The sequence below is a fragment of the Vanessa cardui genome, chromosome 25 (genome assembly GCF_905220365.1).
Source record: "Vanessa cardui chromosome 25, ilVanCard2.1, whole genome shotgun sequence".
In the NCBI taxonomy this organism is placed as follows: Eukaryota; Metazoa; Arthropoda; class Insecta; order Lepidoptera; family Nymphalidae; genus Vanessa; species Vanessa cardui.
This window is the reverse complement of record NC_061147.1, coordinates 1,458,790-1,481,265: the sequence shown is the minus strand read 5'-3', so window position 1 is coordinate 1,481,265 and position 22,476 is coordinate 1,458,790. Positions and strand designations below refer to the sequence as shown.

Genomic DNA, 22,476 nt, shown 5'->3' with positions numbered 1-22,476 from the left:
TTTAAATATAGTAACCGAATTTCATAAGAGCCTGGTTTAAAATCTTAACGGTGTATTTCATACTTTTTACATCCTAACAGTGGTTCCCAAACTTTTCATACAACATTGATCAAAGTGAATCCTGTTCAAGGTCATTTCTATCTTCCACTTGTATTTATCATATTATTACAAATTTTAACCAAGATACAAGTTTGATTATTAATAATCTATTGTTTTTTATAATGTAGTGGAATTAATTGGATGAAAAGTTCAAGATTATTTCCTGTAGGTATTTATTTTTGGTTATCCCACGACTCCAAATTAGAGCCAGATAGACCCAAGGTCAAGAAGTATTGTTTGAGGACGGTATCTCGGATGCTTATAGCGACGTCGACGTAACCGATTTCAATCCACGAACGAGTATGGTCGGAGACAGATCCTTTGTAAATTCATCCAGTACCTGAAACATTTGTTTTATTAATCTTTACATAGTATAAAACAAAGTCGCTTTCCGCTATCTGTCTCTGTATATGGTGAGATCTTAAATATTACGCAACGGATTTTGATGCGGTTTTTTTTAATAGATAGAGTGACTCGAGAGGAAGATTTATATACGTAGTAAAGAAATGGTGACAAATTTATGTTTCTAATGTGATGTCATAAATAAACAAAACATCTGCAGCATTGCACCCGTGCGAAGCCCGGGCGGGTAGTTATGTAATTTTAAGTAAAAGACTGTTAACATTACACGGCTAAGCAAATTCTTAGGCTTAGGCAAATTGCTAGGCCTTCTTTCCTGTTACAAAAAAAATAATTTTGTAATAAAGACGAAGAAGAGATGACACCGAAGAGAGTATCGTATATAAGGTACCTTCATATACTGTTCGCAGATAACTTCATCAGCCTCGGTCGGAGTGGGAGAAAGTTTGGGAGGCTGTGGCAGCTGAACGAACGTCACCGCCGTGCCTTCTTCGCAGCGACTCTTGATTATTCTATTCACTCTGTGAAAAAGACATATTTTTTTAACTATTACTATTTAATAAACAAGCAGATGTGGGGCTAATAAAATGCCATTAGCTTTTCCTGCAAAATATTGTCACTCGTAGAAAGTCCACAGGTTTGGAATGTAGAGTTTTGATACTGCCTCGAAAAGGGCGCACAGCCATTGGTCTTGCGACGGAACTGTTTTCAAGTATATTTCCATCCAATCGGACTAGAGAGGAAGAGTGAAGTAATAGTGAGTGTAGTTGTAAATACTGAGTGCAATAACTGGTCTTGAGTTTAAAGTAACACCCTGTAAATTTCCCACTGCTGGGCTAATGGCCTCATCTCCCATTAAGGAGAGGGCTTGGAACATATTCCACCACGCTGTTCCAATGCGGATTGGTGGAATGCACATGTGGTAGAATTTCAATGAAATTAGACGATGTTTTCCTTCACCGCCGAGCACGAGATGAATTATAAACACAAATTAAGCACATATATACAGTAGTGCTTGTTTGGGTTTGAACCCGACATCATCGGTTAAGATGCACGCGTTCTAACCACTGGGCCATCTCGGCTTATCGTCTTGAGTTTAACAAATAGTTTTTTTACTAGTCCAAATAAACTACCATGTATTAAAATCCTTATTTATTCCATTAACCTTCAAAGATCAATACTTTGTACTTGTAGGTCGGACTTAGAAGATTTAGAATAAAGCAGTTTAAATACGGAAACAAATAATAACACATTAGATCCCTAACTAAATAATTTTAAAAAATCTTATAATTTTAATTAAAAAGGGATCAGCTTGCCCACCAATAACATACCTTTGCAAATAGCTCATGGGTACGCGTTGATACACGCTGTTTTCATTCGAGTTCGGGTCCAAATAACGGTGGACATCGTCATCTAATTTCGGCCAATCAGTTACCTGCAAATTATGATATAATATGTCACTGATTTGATAATTAAATAATAACGCATAATATTAATAATAACGATAATTATGAATCTAAATGTCACCGTAAGATTACAAACATCGTTAGATATCTATCAATTAGATTACAATCTATCTCGTGAGATTGTAAACTGTCGAAATATTGTTAACCGTGAAATATTATTGCAATTTAGATTATGTACATATAAAAAAACTGGAGTATTTGTTTGTAATATTCAAATAACCACTTTTACAAAATGTGTACATAGTACGTATACCAAAATACATATATTTTTAATATGTAATACTTGGAATAATTTAAATGTGTTGTTTGTTTTGATTTGTAACTAATTGATAAGGCTGATCATTGTATTACTAAATCTTTAATAAAATGCATGTGTACAAGTTTAAATTTGATGACTTCGAATCTGTCGAAATTATGTATCATATATTATATAAATTACAGTAAAAATATATTTTACGTTATAGTGATGTAGAAGACATATTATGTTGTAGATAAAAAAATGTTTAAACTTACAGTGTGTGTGTACGCGCTGATCCTTAAGAGCTTGAGAAGCTCATCCAGGCGCTCCTGCACCGGCCGCCCCGGAGACATCTCCGGCAGACCGGGCTCTGTCATCGATTCCGAACCGAACGTGTGATTGTTATCTGAGAAAAAATAAAAAGATTTAAACTTTATTACATCTTTGAGGACCTGGCTACAGTTAATATATTTTTTTTTCATTTTATTGAAATAATCGCAGACTTTGAGGGGGTACATACCGTGTGCGGTGACGACGTGCACTCGGAGTGCGAGGTGTTGCCAGCCGCGTGCGGAGCGCACGACGGCCGCGAGCTGCAGCGCGAACAGCGCGCGCACTGTGAGGGGGTACATACCGTGTGCGGTGACGACGTGCACTCGGAGTGCGAGGTGTTGCCAGCCGCGTGCGGAGCGCACGACGGCCGCGAGCTGCAGCGCGAACAGCGCGCGCACTGTGAGGGGGTACATACCGTGTGCGGTGACGACGTGCACTCGGAGTGCGAGGTGTTGCCAGCCGCGTGCGGAGCGCACGACGGCCGCGAGCTGCAGCGCGAACAGCGCGCGTACTGTGAGGGGGTACATACCGTGTGCGGTGACGACGTGCACTCGGAGTGCGAGGTGTTGCCAGCCGCGTGCGGAGCGCACGACGGCCGCGAGCTGCAGCGCGAACAGCGCGCGCACTGTGAGGGGGTACATACCGTGTGCGGTGACGACGTGCACTCGGAGTGCGAGGTGTTGCCAGCCGCGTGCGGAGCGCACGACGGCCGCGAGCTGCAGCGCGAACAGCGCGCGTACTGTGAGGGGGTACATACCGTGTGCGGTGACGACGTGCACTCGGAGTGCGAGGTGTTGCCAGCCGCGTGCGGAGCGCACGACGGCCGCGAGCTGCAGCGCGAACAGCGCGCGCACTGTGAGGGGGTACATACCGTGTGCGGTGACGACGTGCACTCGGAGTGCGAGGTGTTGCCAGCCGCGTGCGGAGCGCACGACGGCCGCGAGCTGCAGCGCGAACAGCGCGCGTACTGTGAGGGGGTACATACCGTGTGCGGTGACGACGTGCACTCGGAGTGCGAGGTGTTGCCAGCCGCGTGCGGAGCGCACGACGGCCGCGAGCTGCAGCGCGAACAGCGCGCGCACTGTGAGGGGGTACATACCGTGTGCGGTGACGACGTGCACTCGGAGTGCGAGGTGTTGCCAGCCGCGTGCGGAGCGCACGACGGCCGCGAGCTGCAGCGCGAACAGCGCGCGCACTGTGAGGGGGTACATACCGTGTGCGGTGACGACGTGCACTCGGAGTGCGAGGTGTTGCCAGCCGCGTGCGGAGCGCACGACGGCCGCGAGCTGCAGCGCGAACAGCGCGCGCACTGTGAGGGGGTACATACCGTGTGCGGTGACGACGTGCACTCGGAGTGCGAGGTGTTGCCAGCCGCGTGCGGAGCGCACGACGGCCGCGAGCTGCAGCGCGAACAGCGCGCGCACTGTGAGGGGGTACATACCGTGTGCGGTGACGACGTGCACTCGGAGTGCGAGGTGTTGCCAGCCGCGTGCGGAGCGCACGACGGCCGCGAGCTGCAGCGCGAACAGCGCGCGCACTGTGAGGGGGTACATACCGTGTGCGGTGACGACGTGCACTCGGAGTGCGAGGTGTTGCCAGCCGCGTGCGGAGCGCACGACGGCCGCGAGCTGCAGCGCGAACAGCGCGCGTACTGTGAGGGGGTACATACCGTGTGCGGTGACGACGTGCACTCGGAGTGCGAGGTGTTGCCAGCCGCGTGCGGAGCGCACGACGGCCGCGAGCTGCAGCGCGAACAGCGCGCGCACTGTGAGGGGGTACATACCGTGTGCGGTGACGACGTGCACTCGGAGTGCGAGGTGTTGCCAGCCGCGTGCGGAGCGCACGACGGCCGCGAGCTGCAGCGCGAACAGCGCGCGCACTGTGAGGGGGTACATACCGTGTGCGGTGACGACGTGCACTCGGAGTGCGAGGTGTTGCCAGCCGCGTGCGGAGCGCACGACGGCCGCGAGCTGCAGCGCGAACAGCGCGCGCACTGTGAGGGGGTACATACCGTGTGCGGTGACGACGTGCACTCGGAGTGCGAGGTGTTGCCAGCCGCGTGCGGAGCGCACGACGGCCGCGAGCTGCAGCGCGAACAGCGCGCGCACTGTGAGGGGGTACATACCGTGTGCGGTGACGACGTGCACTCGGAGTGCGAGGTGTTGCCAGCCGCGTGCGGAGCGCACGACGGCCGCGAGCTGCAGCGCGAACAGCGCGCGTACTGTGAGGGGGTACATACCGTGTGCGGTGACGACGTGCACTCGGAGTGCGAGGTGTTGCCAGCCGCGTGCGGAGCGCACGACGGCCGCGAGCTGCAGCGCGAACAGCGCGCGCACTGTGAGGGGGTACATACCGTGTGCGGTGACGACGTGCACTCGGAGTGCGAGGTGTTGCCAGCCGCGTGCGGAGCGCACGACGGCCGCGAGCTGCAGCGCGAACAGCGCGCGCACTGTGAGGGGGTACATACCGTGTGCGGTGACGACGTGCACTCGGAGTGCGAGGTGTTGCCAGCCGCGTGCGGAGCGCACGACGGCCGCGAGCTGCAGCGCGAACAGCGCGCGCACTGTGAGGGGGTACATACCGTGTGCGGTGACGACGTGCACTCGGAGTGCGAGGTGTTGCCAGCCGCGTGCGGAGCGCACGACGGCCGCGAGCTGCAGCGCGAACAGCGCGCGCACTGTGAGGGGGTACATACCGTGTGCGGTGACGACGTGCACTCGGAGTGCGAGGTGTTGCCAGCCGCGTGCGGAGCGCACGACGGCCGCGAGCTGCAGCGCGAACAGCGCGCGCACTGTGAGGGGGTACATACCGTGTGCGGTGACGACGTGCACTCGGAGTGCGAGGTGTTGCCAGCCGCGTGCGGAGCGCACGACGGCCGCGAGCTGCAGCGCGAACAGCGCGCGCACTGTGAGGGGGTACATACCGTGTGCGGTGACGACGTGCACTCGGAGTGCGAGGTGTTGCCAGCCGCGTGCGGAGCGCACGACGGCCGCGAGCTGCAGCGCGAACAGCGCGCGCACTGTGAGGGGGTACATACCGTGTGCGGTGACGACGTGCACTCGGAGTGCGAGGTGTTGCCAGCCGCGTGCGGAGCGCACGACGGCCGCGAGCTGCAGCGCGAACAGCGCGCGTACTGTGAGGGGGTACATACCGTGTGCGGTGACGACGTGCACTCGGAGTGCGAGGTGTTGCCAGCCGCGTGCGGAGCGCACGACGGCCGCGAGCTGCAGCGCGAACAGCGCGCGCACTGTGAGGGGGTACATACCGTGTGCGGTGACGACGTGCACTCGGAGTGCGAGGTGTTGCCAGCCGCGTGCGGAGCGCACGACGGCCGCGAGCTGCAGCGCGAACAGCGCGCGTACTGTGAGGGGGTACATACCGTGTGCGGTGACGACGTGCACTCGGAGTGCGAGGTGTTGCCAGCCGCGTGCGGAGCGCACGACGGCCGCGAGCTGCAGCGCGAACAGCGCGCGCACTGTGAGGGGGTACATACCGTGTGCGGTGACGACGTGCACTCGGAGTGCGAGGTGTTGCCAGCCGCGTGCGGAGCGCACGACGGCCGCGAGCTGCAGCGCGAACAGCGCGCGCACTGTGAAGGGCTCCTCGCGCGACGGCGACAGCGCCTCCACCAGCCACACGTCGATGTACTTCAGCGAACTAGACCGCCTGACACACAAATCATATAACATTAAGTAAATAATGTTTTCCATCGTTAAAGTTACTTAAAGTTACATTTTATTATAATAAATATAGCTTACCTTTCAACCGCGGCCATGTTCAAGTTATGAAAATGTCTACACAGACACACATTCTTGTTCACACACAGCACGTCTGAGACTATCCTGACGTACTCTGAAGCGGACATTCTGGGCGAAAACGCAGTCCGAGTGGGGAACATCACTTGTCCATTGTCGAGGTCGAAGTCCTGAGTTTTGTATGGGGATGCTGGGCTGTGTGGAAAGAAGATAACATAAGCCGGTGATAAAGTAATAGATTAGGTATCTGTATGTCACCTTAAGATTACAAACATCATTAGATTACAATCTATCTCATGAGATTGTAAACTGTCGAAATATTGTTAACGGTGAAATATGATTGCAATTTAGATTATAATCTATATCGCACATATGTAAACTGTCGATAGCTTGTGAACTTTTATACAACTTACAATAAAACAAACACATTTTCGATAGTTCATAATATTTCGGTTCGATTAAGAGTTTTATAATTTAACTGAAATTTATTTTGTTAGATTATAATTTACCGAAATGCCTTAAATAGTAAACAGTATGTTAAGTTTAGATATAGGATAGATATCATATAAAAAACAACACAATTAAAATTTTTTATTTTTAGTAAATTTACTGTTTCAAGAGGCAGAATTAATAAAATTTAATAATTGTTTAAGCCTTCATTAGGAAGATAAATATTTAAATATAAACTTACAATTAGTCGATTAGTTATTTAGGTATATACAGTAATATTAGTATCAAAGTAGTACATACTCTCTGAAGAAGTCATTGGGGTGCGCGGAGTCCCGGAATCCCAGCAGTACGGTGTCGGGCTTCATGGCGCCGAGCCCCGACAGGCGCGTGAGGTGCGCCGCCCCGCTGCGGATGTCCTCCGATAGGCACAGCTCCACAAATGCCTTCACCTGGGTGATATAGAAAATGTAATTAATGCAAAGTAGAAATGCAGACATTTTTTTATCAGAGATGGCCGGTGGTTAGGTTAGTTTAAAAAGCGCATCTTAACCGATGATTGCTGGTTCAAACCCAGGTTATACCCAGTATATGTTCCAAACCTTCTCCTCAAAGGGAGAGGAGGCTGTTGTTGTTAACTATTTTACCCAAACATGACAGTTTATTTTATAGTGCCAATGTGTGTAAACGAATGTTTGTATGTTTTTACTTAACAATAAATTTTATTTACAATTATAGTTTTATGAGAATGAAATTTTTGAATAATTTTATTATTATTAAACACGACGCCATAAGCAGTTATCTAAATCAATAATTAGTATTAACAAGTCCTTACCTTCAGATGGTCAATCAATTTCAGCCAGTATTTCTGTTCATCTGCCAAAGGGTCGCCGCTGCCATCCAATTGGCCAACTCTTACGTGGCCGATCACAAATAGACCACCCTGAAATCAAATGCATATTAGGCAATTTAAAAACATTCTGTTGAATTATTTAAAATTGATTAATAAGTAAAATTCGTTTTTACTGACGGTAAAGCTATATGTGATGTTGTCTGGGTAAATTATAGAGTCAAATTAGATTTTGAGAGTCAGTATAATACTGATACAAGATCCGTGGAATCTTAGATATTTGGTTGGATCGCATTAACATAAGGATATTTACTGGATTTTAGCTGTGCCCGCGACCTTGTACGCGATTGAATTTAACCAAAGAAAATATTATTGTAGCGTAAGTTACTCCTTATTATATCAGTTATCTGCCAGAGAAAGTCCCGTCAAAATCGGTCCAGCCGTTCTAGAGATTAGCCGGAATAAACAGACAGACAAAAATTGTATAAATGTTATTTTGGTATATGTTCCGTGTATACATATATATGCATTCAGTAAAAAAAGGGCTATTTTAATATTACAAACAGACACTCCAACTTTATTATATGTATAGATTTCACACAGAGCCAAAATGCAGACTTAAGATAAATTGTTATCGATAAATTTTTTTACCTTTTTCTGGTCATTAACGAAGTCAATGAGTGGCGCGGTTTGCCTCGGCGAACCGATGAGTAACAGCATCTGAGGTCTCCAGAACTTTACGTGTTCCCGACGAGGGTCCAGAAGCAATAGGTATTTTCGGACCTGCAAGTGAATTAAAATAAGTATTTTGATATCGTATAAATGAAATGACTTAGCGGATGGGACGAAACCCCAACTGGTACTTGCAACCAGGGTCATAGGAACTGTTGCTGGACTGATGTTGAGGATAATGAAAGCCACTAACTGGTTCACGATTTATTAACGAGACGGTACAATTATACGGACTGTGACGCACTTGACAGACACTCTGTTTTACATATGCAATGCTTCGACTTTTATACATGATATATGCCAAAGAATATGAGAAACACAGATGTGAAGATTTTAGTCATAGAATATGTAACTTTACTAATTGTTTACTTTAATATCTATGTACATATACGGCACAGAACTATATGAGTTATATTCCATCACTCAGCAAGACAATATAAAAGGGACTTTTTCTCTTCTTTAATAAACTTTCATGTAAGACGGATTTTGTTATAAAAAAAAAAAAAACGTTTTAATAGTGTGTTAAGAGTAGTTTTTCCGGTCTCAATATGGGTTCCGATGTTTCCAATGCTACCGTCCGATCAGACATCGTGTACTGCTTCTCTTCTTTAATACTTTCTGACTTTCATGTAAGACGGATTTTGTTATAAAAAAAAAAAAAAAAACGTTTTAAAAGTGAGTTAAGAAAAGTTTTTCCGGTCTAATATGGGTTCGTTTCCGATGCTGCCAACCGATCAGACGTCGCATGCTGCAAGGTCACCTGGTGGTCCGGTTTCAATATGGGTTCGTTTCCAATGTTACCGACCGATGAGACATCGTGTACTGCGAGGTCACCTGGTGGAAGATGAGCGCCTGGCTGAGGCTGCCCCACTTGGGGTCGGCGGCGGCGGGCGACAGCAGATGCAGCGCCAGCACGAGCGAGCAGCACGCCAGCGCCACGCCGCACGCGTACGCCGGCCGCAGCGAGAAGATCAGCGCCGCGCAGCCCACCAGCCCCGCCAGCGACGACGCCCACGAGAACTGCCGGAACGACGGCCTGCCCAGCGAACTCCTCGTCAATGTCATACTCGGAAAGTGCACTGAACGTACGGTTACTACTTGGTAGGCTGTGTCGACCCACAGATGATCAAAATCATCAAAATCAAAATAAACTTTATTCAAGTAAGCTTTTATAAGCACTTTTGAATCGTCATTTTACAATTCAGTGAAGCTACCACCGGTTCGGAAAGTAGATTCTACCGAGAAGAACCGGCAAGAAACTCAGTAGTTACTCTTTTTTAACATTTAAAAAATACAACGTCATGTTAATTAAATACAATTATTTCAATTAATGTATCCTGCTTGGAAGTCAACAGGTATTAACTCCACGCTTTTTTATCATTTACAAAATCTTGTATCGAATAATATGCTTTTTCTACCAATGTATTTTTTACAAACGATTTGAATTTACTAAACGGCAAAGTTAAAAATTTCTGCGAAATTTTATTATAGAAACGGATACCTTGCCCCAAGAAGGATTCATTGACTTTGCGGAGTCGGAAACTTGGCGTTATAAGTTTATCCTTACTTCTAGTGCTACAATGATTATCACTGATTTTATCAAAGTGATCAATGTTACTGTGAATATACATGATATTGTTGAAAATATATTGCGACGCAACAGTGAGTATTCCTACTCTGTTAAAAACATTCCGAAGAGAATCTCTCTAGCTCCAAGATTATAAATAAACCGAATTGCTCTCTTTTGTAAAATAAAGACAGATTCAATGTCTGCAGCGTTACCCCAAAGTAATATGCCATATGACATAATACTGTGAAAATAACCAAAATAAACTAAACGAGCAGTATCAACATCAGTTAGTTGTCTAACTTTTCTAACCGCGTATGTTGCGGAGCTGAGTCTTCCTGTAAGGGATGATAAATGAGAAGTCCACTGAAGTCTGGAATCCAATTCTATTCCTAAAAACACCGTAGTATCAGCTACTTCAAAACGGTCACCATTTAAAGATATATTATAATTTTGCTTCCTAACATTAGGTAGGGTAAAAACTACACATTTTGTTTTTTTAGCATTCAAAACTAAATTATTTACTGAAAACCAATTGTGTATCTGTGATAATGCACCGTTCACATCGTCATAGTCATTTTTTTTCCTGTCAGCCTTAAAAATCAGCGAAGTATCGTCAGCAAACAACACTATATCACAAATACCCTTAATATAGAAAGGAAGATCATTTATATATACTAGGAATAGAAAAGGACCCAAAATTGAACCTTGTGGAACTCCCATTTTTAACGTAGATCCAGAAGACTTTATTCCATTAATGAAAACTTGCTGAATTCTTTGACTTAAATATGAAGCGATGAGATCAAGAGCTTTACCTTTAACACCGTAATATTTGAGCTTATAAAGAAGCGTTTCGTGTTCTACACAACCGAATGCTTTAGATAAATCACAGAATACTCCAATAGCGTTCTGTGATTTCTCCCAAGCATCGTAAATATGTTTGAGAAGCGCAATTCCCGCATCAGTTGTCGAGCGACCTCTTCTAAAACCGAATTGCTCACCATGAAAAATAGCATTTGTACCGAAATGGACGAGAAGTTGATTTAAAATAATTTTTTCGAAAATTTTACTTAAGGATGGGAGTAATGAAATAGGCCTGTAATTACCGGGATCGCTTCTGTTTCCAGTTTTAAAAAGTGGTAAAACTTTACTACATTTTAACAAGTTAGGAAATGAATGATGAGGGTGAGCGAGCCAATGTAGCTACAGACACAAGGGACATAATTTCTTACTGCGCCAATGTCCACGCGGACCGGTTTTGACCACTTACCATCGGGTGGCAAATTTGCTCGTGCGCCTATATATTTCATAACAGAATCCTTTTTTACTAGATCCTGCATCTGCCGCAGCATCCACCAACTTCATCTCAGCTGTAAGTACTTGTTTCCAATACATCAATTTCTAAATAATATTCTAACTGAAGTACTGAGACTGAGGCCAACATCTGTCATCGTCAATTTCAGCCTTATCAAAATCGAAATTACTCTTATATTAATCAAGAATTAATATAACAAATGTTACCTGAAATTAGGAGCAGATGCGAGATCCAGACCGAGACAGGCGAGATTAATCGCGCAGTAACTCGTCATGAAGAGCACCGAGTTAACCTGGAACATTTACATTCTGTTTTTGACGAAATCCTTCACGTTTATATTGTTATTTAAATTTCATGCAAATATAATCTCTTTAAAATAGACCAGTCAATTACCATACAGAGGCCAACTACAAATTTATTAAAAAAAAAATACTAATAATGGTATTCTAGCAACAAACAATTATAGCGTCTACTAAAGCAGATGAAATGTCGCAAGTAATATTAGAGTTAAAAAAATGTTTGTTAGATTAATTAGAATAGCTCTTATAAGGGAGGAATCCCAACAGAAACACTGATATTTCATGTACCTGAGCAATCGTATTCAGAGAATCTGCCATGATGCCAATCTGTACCAACAGCCATGAAGCGATCACCGCGACTACCGGGTTGCCGGATCGAGATACCATTGGACGGAGCAAGAAACCTTAAAAAGAACATATTATATTAACAAAAAAAATTAAGTAGTGTTCATAACACAAAAAATATAGAACATTTCAATGACAGTATGCAATAACTATGCTATGTAAGTGCACACATGATTTACTAATCAACAAAGAGTTGTTGATTAGTAAATCATTCCACATAACTATATATCCCTTTTAATTTAACTTAAGTTTCGATAAAAACTTCACTAACATTCAGATGTCGTATTTTTGTCGTTTCAATCAATACCATAGTTTATTTTATCGACGAATTATGTTGTGTCAATTCAGAGTCAAAGTCTTTTGTCAAGTGCCACATAAACTGCTAAATCGTATTGTTATGTTCCCATTTGACGGGTGTGAGAAACAACAGAAGAGAAAAAGGACATGTATGTCTGTCCTTTTTCAAGTATCATTCTGCATAGCAATTTATCTTTAAAAAAATATAGCTTATTCACTTACCGAATATATTGTCTTTGGCTAAGGCTTCTAGAACTCTCGACGCACCAATCAAATTCGACAGACCAGCGGAAAATGTAGCTGTTAACATTCCTGAAAACAATAAACGGTTGTTAGTTAGAACTTAAAAAACATCCTGCATGAAAGTCAACAAGTATTACTCCCACACTTCTTTACTATCTACATAGGCTTGTGTTGAATAACATGCCTTATTTAGTATGTCAAGTTAGCTTGTTCTTTTTGACAGATGTATATTTTTTTGATCGACATAACTTTGCAGTGACGAACATATTAATTTGTTAATTTAATGATTTTAAAAATATTAAAAATTCTCAAAAAATACGTATCACACATGTCTCTAAAGATTCAAGCGTGATTCGAAAATTTTAAGACCTTTTTTGCTTAAAGGTAAAATTTAAATAGGAACGCTGAAAATAATAAACCTTTGTACAATGTTACATCGGTCGGGCGCTAGGGACACGAATAACAGGCAGTAACTGTTATATGGGTATAACGATTTTTTTTAACAAATCTTCAATGTTGAAAATATCTGTGAGATTTTTTTACAATAATAAATGAGAGAACCCCATGAAAATTTGTTAACCACAAAATATAGAAAAAGAATGTCTACAAAGACCAAAATACAGTGAAACCTAGTCAAGTGGAATAAGTGATAAACCTCCATAACTGGAGCTCATGCTGCGGTCGCATCACTTTGGCATTGAATTACCTCTGTTAGTGTTAGTGTTGTTTTATCATTACAATAACCTCTATAAGTTTTTTGATGCAAGTGATTTCTTTATACCTAAACTTCTGTAACTGAGATAACATTGTTTTTTTTTTATTTTTACTAACTTATTCTTTTTCTATCCGCAAATTCCGCACTTAACTATGTGTGTAATTTGAAGTATCAATGAGTCCAAGTTTGAGTTTTACTTTACTGCCATAAAGGTGTTTATTTGGGTGGGTATCTGAGACACTGGGTTAGTGGAATACCTCTATAAGTGAAACAACATTGCAGGTCCCTTGAAGTTTCACTTAACAAGGTTTCACTGTAAATAAAAATAGTAAAAAAAGTAAAGTAACAGCCTGTACATTTCCCACTGCTGAGATAAGGCCTCCTCTTCCATTAAGGAGAGGGTTTGGAACATATTCCACCACGCTGTTCCAATGCGGGTTGGTGGAATGCACATGTGGCAGAATTTCGATGAAATTAGACACATGCAGGTTTCCTCACGATGTTTTCCTTCACCGCCGAGCACGAGATGAATTATAAACACAAATTAAGCACATGAATCAGCGGTGCTTGCCTGGGTTTGAACCCGCAACCATCGGTTAAGATGCACGCGTTCTAACCACTGGGCCATCTCGACTCAATATAAAATGAACAATTTGAACAATTTGAAATGAATCGTAATACAGCAATATAAAATGATCTTACCAACAGCAATGAAAGGTGGCCACACATTAATGGGCAACAAGTACACGTAGTTGTTTTGTAGCAGTTCCCTTGAACAAGTCGCAGCTGTTAGCACAGACAGCGCTGCATACGACAGGGCGGTAAACAGGAGGGCTGCGAGCGTCCCGAGGGGAATACTTCGGGAAGGACTCTTGAGCTCGCCTGGAATAAATGACATATATTAAAATCTGGTTACGAATTAAATTGCCATGATCGTTTTGGTCTAAATGTTCTTGTGTCCTTAGCATTTTGAGCTTATTTAAGGATGAAAAAATAACATATTTTTGATCACCTTCATCCATAGAAACTGAAAAAATTTATAAGCCTAAATAAATTTAATTACAACACTAAAACGCCATGAATCATGATATGTATTATGTTTATATTTTATTTATTTTAAAAGACCACAAATTTCATCACGTAAACCATAGACACTGCAAAAATTATAAACGAAAATAACTAACTGTTTCAAGAACCATTGAAAAAGAGTAACTAGAAATTCTTGCCGGTTCTTCTCGGTAGAATCTACTTTCCGAACCGATGGTAGCTTCACTTAATTATAAACTAACGATTCAAGTGCTTGTAAAAGCCTACTTGAATAAAGTTTGTTTTTGATTTTGATGGAACACTTATGGGTAAAGTCTAGCAGCTGGCATGTATAGTGTATTTTCCGGTGGTACTACGGTGGTAGCTTCACTTAATTATAAACTAACGATACAAGTGCCTGTAAAAGCCTACTTGAATAAAGTTTATTTTGATATTGATGGAACACTTATGAGCAAAGTCTAGCAGCTGGCATGTGTAATGGGAAGTTTCTTTTGATTTTGATGGAACACTTATGGATAAAGTCTAGCTGGCATGTATAATGGTCTGACCGCTCATGTTGGCGCCGGCCATGACGCCCGTGACGCCCGTGAAAAGCACGCCGAACACGGACGCGAAGTCGGCGGTCTCGCCCGTGGCCGTGCTGTAGTCGCGCGCGTAACTCTCGTACAGGTTACCGCGCAGTGTGGCCGCGCTCAGACCGCTGTACGTGAAGTTAGTCGCATTCACGATCGTGTTCGTGTCGGGTTTCTCTATCTGGGGGGGGGGGGGGGGGGTCATGTTATAAAGTAAAAGTAAAAAAGTAAAGTAACAGCCTGTAAATTTCCCACTGCTGAGATAAGGCCTCCTCTTCCATTAAGGAGAGAGATTGGAACATATTCCACCACGCTGTTCCAATGCGGGTTGGTGGAATGCACATGTGACAGAATGAATCGATGAAATTAGACACATGCAGGTTTCCTCACGATGTTTTCCTTCACCGCCGAGCACGAGATGAATTATAAACACAATTAAGCACATATATATATTGGTGCTTGCCTGGGTTTGAACCCGCAATCATCGGTTAAGATGCACGCGTTCTAACCACTGGGCCATCTCAGCTCAGGTCATGTTATAGTAGGACACAAATTAGATAATAATAATATACTTTATTGTACACCACAGTAACAGAGTAATTTAATAATAAAAATGAAATATATACAAAATAAAAGTAGATGCACAATAAGGCGGTCTTATCGCTAGGTAGCGATTTCTACCAGACAACCTTATGAGCTTAAAAACACAGTCTTGATTTCAGAGAAGGGTGAAGTCACATATTATATATATAATGTTTAATGTATATTAAATAATAATTATCATATAATATACATACACATATTCATACAAAAATATATAAATATATACTTACTTACATACTTACATACATACATACATACATAGATACTTACATGCGTACATACATACATTAGATGTAGCATCGGAAAATGCAATGGAATGAAAATCAAACCGATTACTGCCGATTTACACAACCAATAGAAATAGCTCCCTATCGCGCCATTCGACGCTATTCGTAGCTATAGATTCGCGCGTGAGACAAAACAAGTGCATGTAAATCGACGCGTCAAATTGACGGATATATTAAGGTCAAGTGATATTACAAGTTATTACGTTTGTGTAAAGATCATATTCGCATGAGAAATAAATTTTGATAATTTGGTATAGCGTACTTAATTCGGATGTGATCGGTTTTACGAATTTGCCCGATGCGACATCTAAGTTGTGTCGTACTATACGTTTTTATCTCGTCTAGATTTAATGTTGTCTTAGATGATCACATTTATTACACATTGAAATAAAACTAGTTTTAACGGATTTTTCTTTTGTACTACAAACAAATGTCGCCTCAGTCTACCCGTGACCACGAACGCTGTAAAGTGCTCGAAACGTCGGGATGATAAAAATAATTAATATACGCGATTTAAATCCGTTAACACTCGTCTAGATTTATCTTTGATCATAGTTTACAATGAAATAAAAACAACATGTGAACCGTTATGTAAGATCTGAAATAATACCACACAGTTTTTATACATATTTTATAATAAGTAAATTAAAATGAGACGTAATCACATACATTACTCTAATCCCAATGAAAGTATCTAAATCACTTGTGTTATAGAAAATCAGGCGTAACAACGGTAACACAAGCACCCAGACTCAAGACAACATAGAAAACTAATGATAATATACATCAACTCGGCTGGGAATCGAACCCAAGACCTCGGATTGGCGTATCCATTAAAACCGATGTACACACCACTATACCACGGAATTCGTCGTTCATTTTGTTAGATGACAACACTGCTCTACCCCACCAGAACAGTCGTGTGTAAAAAGGTGACTGGTATGACTGGCTCTTTTTCCTGACCACCTTAGAAATTATAACATTGTTGCTTTGCCTATTAGGCTTAATTTAATTTTACTTCAATAGTAATATCCTATAATGGCCTTGAAATATCGGGGGGGGGGGGGGGGCTCACCTGTCCGGGCGCGGTCACGAAGAAGCTGAGAAGCGCGCTGAAGAGGCAGACGACGGTGGTCACCCAGATGGCGAGGCTGGTTCGCGCGAACAGCGACGCGCCAGCCAGCGACACGCCAAGCCCCGCCGCGTTCAGCGCCGAGCGGTACAGGAAGCGGTACCAGTAGCCGTTGGGCAGCCCGACGCTCGCACCCACCAGGTAGCCTGCCACCACCCCAATATTAAACCCAGCCAGGAGCCATATAAACAAAACAACAACAACAGCCTGTAAATTCCGTATTACACAACCTCGGCGCCCCAATATTCAACAACAACAGCTCACAGCCGGCTCAAACCCAGCCAGGAGCCATTGAGATATCATACGTGTAATTTGTGTTTAGAATTCATAGAGTCGAGATGGCCCAGTGGTTAGAACGCGTGCCGATGAGTGCGGGTTCAAACCCAGGCAAGCACCGCTGATTCATGTGTTTAAATTGTATTTATAATTCATCTCGTGCTCAGCGGTGAAGGAAAACATCGTGAGGAAACCTGCATGTGACAAATTTCATAGAAATTCTGCCACATGCGTATTCCACCAACCCGCATTGGAACATTGTGGTGGAATATGTTCCAAACCTTCTCCTCAAAGGGAGAGGAGGCCTTTAGCCCAGCAGTGGGAATTTACAGGCTGTTGTTGTTGTTTGTTGTTGTTATTCATCTCGTGCTCGGCGGTGAAGGAAAACATCATGATGAGACTAATTTCAATTAGTGTCACTTGTATCTTAAAAACGTCTCTTGAGCTGGCTAGGATAACCCAGCAATAAGACATATACTTACCATTGGGTCCAAAATTCTCGACTAGAGCTTCAGTACAAGCGGAAATGCAGAGGGCGCTTGAGACGACATTAGCTAGGAAGAACAATGTTCCGATCGCTCCACCGAATTCTGGACCTAATGTCCTACTGATCATGACTGATTTTGCGTTAAGGATATACATTGACAAAAGTACTTAGTACAGAAAAAAATATTCCTTATCTTGAAAGTTTTCAATGGCATAAAATACAGGAGTATATTTGCCGTTCCTTTAAATAATATACTGTAGTTTTTTCTAAATATTTTCTTTTTAAAGGCAAAGGTATTGTACCACACAGCCACATCCTACGAATTTACACTTCATAAGAATATTTCATCATTGTCGTTTAAATTATTTTTTCGAATTTCAATTGTATTTTAAACTTCGAAAAGGATACAGTACACTCCTCCCCCTTCAACAGCTCCATTCGTGGAAATAGCACATATTGACATAACAGTGAAGCCTACTATTAAATATGCGAGTCCAAATTGTCCTAAGGTCACTAGAAGTCCTGCATTTCCGACTAGGTAACCTGGAAATAGACAATTTTTTATTTTTTATTTCCTATTTAATACAGCCATATACATTTATTATCCAGTATTATATTTTTATTTTTGCAATATTTATAAAACAAAAATATTCAATTTAATTTATTTATTTACTATTTTTATAGAGATAAAGTTGCGTGTTCATTAACTTTTACTTAGAAAGACTATTCGCAATTTATTGTTTTTTAACACTTTCTAGAAATGGCAAGCGGAAATTACAACATAAAAAATATATTTATTTATATAAATACATTCGCTCTCGCGTGCTCAAATTCAGGTAAATCAGGTGGAATCGTAAAAGTGTGACAGACAGACAAACAGATTTACTTTCACATTTATAATACTTACCCATTCGTATAAATACAAGAGCACTGAACATTGATAGCACCACGGGGCAGAAGACACCGGCGAAGGTCCCCACCTTCTTAACGCCGGGTCGCTCCGACCGAAACTCACCAAATTCAACATATCCTGGAAAAAAATATGGGTCACAGATATTTATTTCACTCTCATATTTTTAGTTACATTAATGTCTGATGAAACGCCTCCTCTTAAGGGGAACAATTTATTCCATACGACGCTACTGGATATATATATATATATATTCACTCAATTATGTCATACATAATCGAAAACCACAGACAATAACTATTGCTTTGTGTAACGCTGGGGATTGCATTCATGATGCAAAATGAATAAAAAATATTAATTGATTAGAATTTGCAATAAAACTAAAACCCAATCGAGTTTCTCATTTAATTAAAAGAAACTGCATTATTTACACACATTTACATCTTTAATTCTCAAAATTGATACACAAAAGAAAAAAAATCACCACTACTAATTTTCTCCACCATTCCCGCGCGTGTTCGAACCGACTATTGTTTTTAAACTGATATCGTGTAATTCAAACTGACCTAAGCATAATGTTTTTAAAACAACCTTGAAACACTTAAGCACTGTGACAGTAGTTTTCATCGATTACAAAAAATGTAACGGATTTGAAATAAGGTTGCATTTGAACAGGTGAGAAAATATAAATTAAGGTCAACTTCACTGCACAGTACAAAACAAGTCGCTTCCCGTGGTCTGTATGTCTGTCTATGTGTATGTTTAGAACAATGATGTTGTAGTAAACAGATACGTTATTAACGCGCAAAAAGTGAAGACTAGATAACGTCCTAATTGGGACGTTTGCTTTTAGTTGTTTTACGTAGCAAGACGTTATAATACATCATAATTACATAGTAATACGTTTTACGTAATTAAAAATCAAATCAAATCAAATCAAATCAATTTTATTCAAGTAAACTTCATAATGAAGCGTTTTTGAATCGTCAATAATCAAATACTACCACATCATCAAAACATCTAGTTATCCCTTTTACTTATTGTTTTTATCAAGCTATCCTTTTTACTTTTAACGAAATGTAAAAATAAACTAAAATAAACGGTCCCCGGCGCGGCACACTTTTTTCTGTTGTTTAGTATGGATATAACATATCTGTTTATTAGAATATCATTGGTTTAGAATGTTAAAACTACTATGGATTTTGATACAATTTTTTAAATATTAAATATAGATAGTATTATAGAGAAACACAGATCATGTAAGAGTGAGCTCGTATATAAACAATATTTATTTTATTTTATAATATAGGTCGATGTACGAGCAAATGATCAAAATTTCTATCTGTTGAAAGTCATTCATCCTGTTTTAGTAGCTGAATGAAGAAAGGCAATTAATTATAAGAAGTCAAGTCCAGTCTATGTTGTTGTTGTATTCTTGTTTGAATCCCAGGTATATTACGACACAACTTAGATGTCGCATCGGCAAAATTCGTAAAACCGAACACATCCGAATTGAGTACACTATCCCAAATTATCAATATTTATTTCTCATGCGAATATGATCTTTGCACAAACGTAATAACTTGTAATATCATATGACCTAATATATTCGTCAATTTGACGCGTCGATTTACATGCACTTGCTTTCTCTGACGTTTGAATCTATAGCGCCGAATAGCGTCGAATGGCGCGATTGGGAGCTATTTTTATTGGTTGTGTCAATCGGCAGTAATCGGTTTTATTTTCATTCCATTCCATTTTCCGATGCTACATCTAATTTGTTTCGTACAATACTTCATTAATTGGTGGTTTACGAATTTCTTAGTGACTTGCTAGACATAATTTCGTGCAGTTTTATTTGATGTAGATGGTGGTGGACTTACGGTTAGGTATCCCATTTGAGCGTACGTAAAAATAAAAATTAGAAACTTAGCACTGTTACACTCGTTCTAAAAAGGATGTATACCACGACTCATGCTTGTCTCTGCAAGTATATGAGAATTAGCAAATAGAGAGTGCATCTGTGGTTTCCACAGCCCACTATGTACTATATTATATACCCTTTCAGATAATTAACTACTTTGACAATTACAATTCATTCATGAGTAATTATTGAATATAGTATAACTTATTACCATCTCCGGGTGGGGATCTAGGAGGTGTTGTTCTTGTGAATCTCAGTCTCAACTTATGCATCAATCCCGATGAATTTGGTGAATCGTTCAAACTTGGTGAGAGTGGGTCTAATGTATCCGCCATCGCCAGAGGTTTCGTCCCTGGAATATAAACAAATACTATAACTTTTGGATAATAAATAAGTATTTAAATGTATATTTTCATTGTGATGTTTATTATGTATAAATATATGGTCATCAGGATTATAAGAAGACTATAAAATTACTATGTTCAAACAACAAACTTGACAAATTAAATACGTAATTTTTTAGAGTAATTCCTATTATGTTCAACATATGGTCAAGACATTATATACATGTACACAGACACAATGTCTACTGAGAATTTATATTAATAACATATAGAATGATGGTGTGTATAATAACATTCAAGTTCAAACAACTTTTAAAACAATGTCGTCTATATCTGAGATGAAACAATGAGCTTCTCAGATATTCTCTATGCAACATTATATTACATATTAATATTTTATAGACAAACTGAATAATCTATCCGAGAATCATTCAGAGCAAGTCAAGTATAGTTAACACTTCTTGTAGTTGTCATAGACACTAGGTTTATTAGACATGAGACTTCCTACTCTATGATGATGGCAGCTGAGAATGTATTACAATAAAACCACATTTGATTAAAACAAAACATAAAAAAGTTTGTATATCGAATATTTAAATAAACCCTAATAGTAATATTACAACAGTTCTGGCAAACCGATTAGGCAATTTTATGGCTTATTATTGAAGATAACTCATATACAATATTTAATTACAATTTCGTATCAGTTATACAATGCTATGATGCATATAGAGCTTATCTCATGACTCATATAACATATTTTAAATGTGCCTTTGCTTTTGTTTTTTATTTACATAGCTGCATACATTGTAACATATTATGTTATAGTTTATAGATAATATTTAGTGGTCATTGAACAACCCAATTCTACTAGTAACTAAAGTTGTAAATACAGTACACATAGGAGATTGAATTAAATTAATCCCCTGTTCTTTGTAAATTAATAACAATTAAAATATATATTGTTTGTTAGTAAGAATATCTTAAAAAATATTTTAAATTTTGATATTGTAAAATACTTTGCATGCATGTAATATTTATTAATTAAATTTAAAGATACATAGCATCTCTTAATATAAAATTAAATTTATATTCAGAAAATCAATTTACTTACTGAGATGTATATCTTCCATACTAATAACTTTTGTTAGCAGATATACTTTAGGTATTTTAACATAATAAAAATCTGTGACTGCTGGAGCAAGCAATTCTTATTTAATAACTATCAAGAATGCTATTCTTAGAAAAAACAATACAATCCAATTATGGGAAAACAACTACTAACATCATTACATAGCAACTAGAGTGCTATATACATAGGATATATAGAAATGTAGAACAAAACACAAGTATGACCTCATCATAGCCTAATTACAAATGTAGTATTAAAAAAAAACCTATACAACTGTTATTATGATTGCGATTACTAAAACAAGTTCATATATGTTTCGAAAACTTTAATAATTAAGTAAACAAAGAGCTTTGAAAGATAAATGAAAATTGATAACTTACAATAATATTAAGATCAAAAAGTCCTTATAATTTAATTGTTTGGTTAAAAATGTTAAATAATTTGCTTGCTTAACATTTACATTTAACTATTTATTACTTAAAAACATTAATTATCTTTTATTCGACGTAATTGTCAACAAATATCAGAATTCAAACATTTTATAAAGTAGAATTTGAGTTGTCATGTCTGATGTCAGTTTCAAAAACCCTTTGTTTTGTTGACAGTTTGACGTTTTACACTTGACTGACTAATTTTAATCTGTTTCTATCTTATTCTTTACATTTATCACTGGAAAACTTAATAAATTTACTCAACTTGTG

At 40.5% G+C, this 22,476-nt stretch overlaps 1 protein-coding gene across 1 annotated transcript; it reads right to left on the bottom strand.

The window, feature by feature from the left end:
- Positions 1-258: 258 nt before the first annotated feature.
- On the bottom strand, positions 259-22,128 carry LOC124540374. The gene is made up of 21 exons (XM_047117874.1): positions 21,758-22,128; positions 20,511-20,651; positions 18,373-18,495; positions 17,874-18,008; positions 17,461-17,595; positions 16,646-16,848; positions 14,657-14,861; positions 13,764-13,943; positions 12,326-12,415; positions 11,750-11,865; positions 11,369-11,454; positions 9,115-9,316; positions 8,200-8,331; positions 7,534-7,641; positions 7,002-7,150; positions 6,255-6,446; positions 2,912-6,162; positions 2,439-2,569; positions 1,791-1,894; positions 851-980; positions 259-439 (listed from the first exon to the last, which is right to left on the bottom strand). The coding sequence occupies exons 1-21, from the start codon at positions 21,774-21,776 to the stop codon at positions 359-361; spliced, it is 5,913 nt and encodes a 1,970-aa protein (XP_046973830.1). The 5' UTR covers positions 21,777-22,128; the 3' UTR covers positions 259-358.
- Positions 22,129-22,476: the final 348 nt, after the last annotated feature.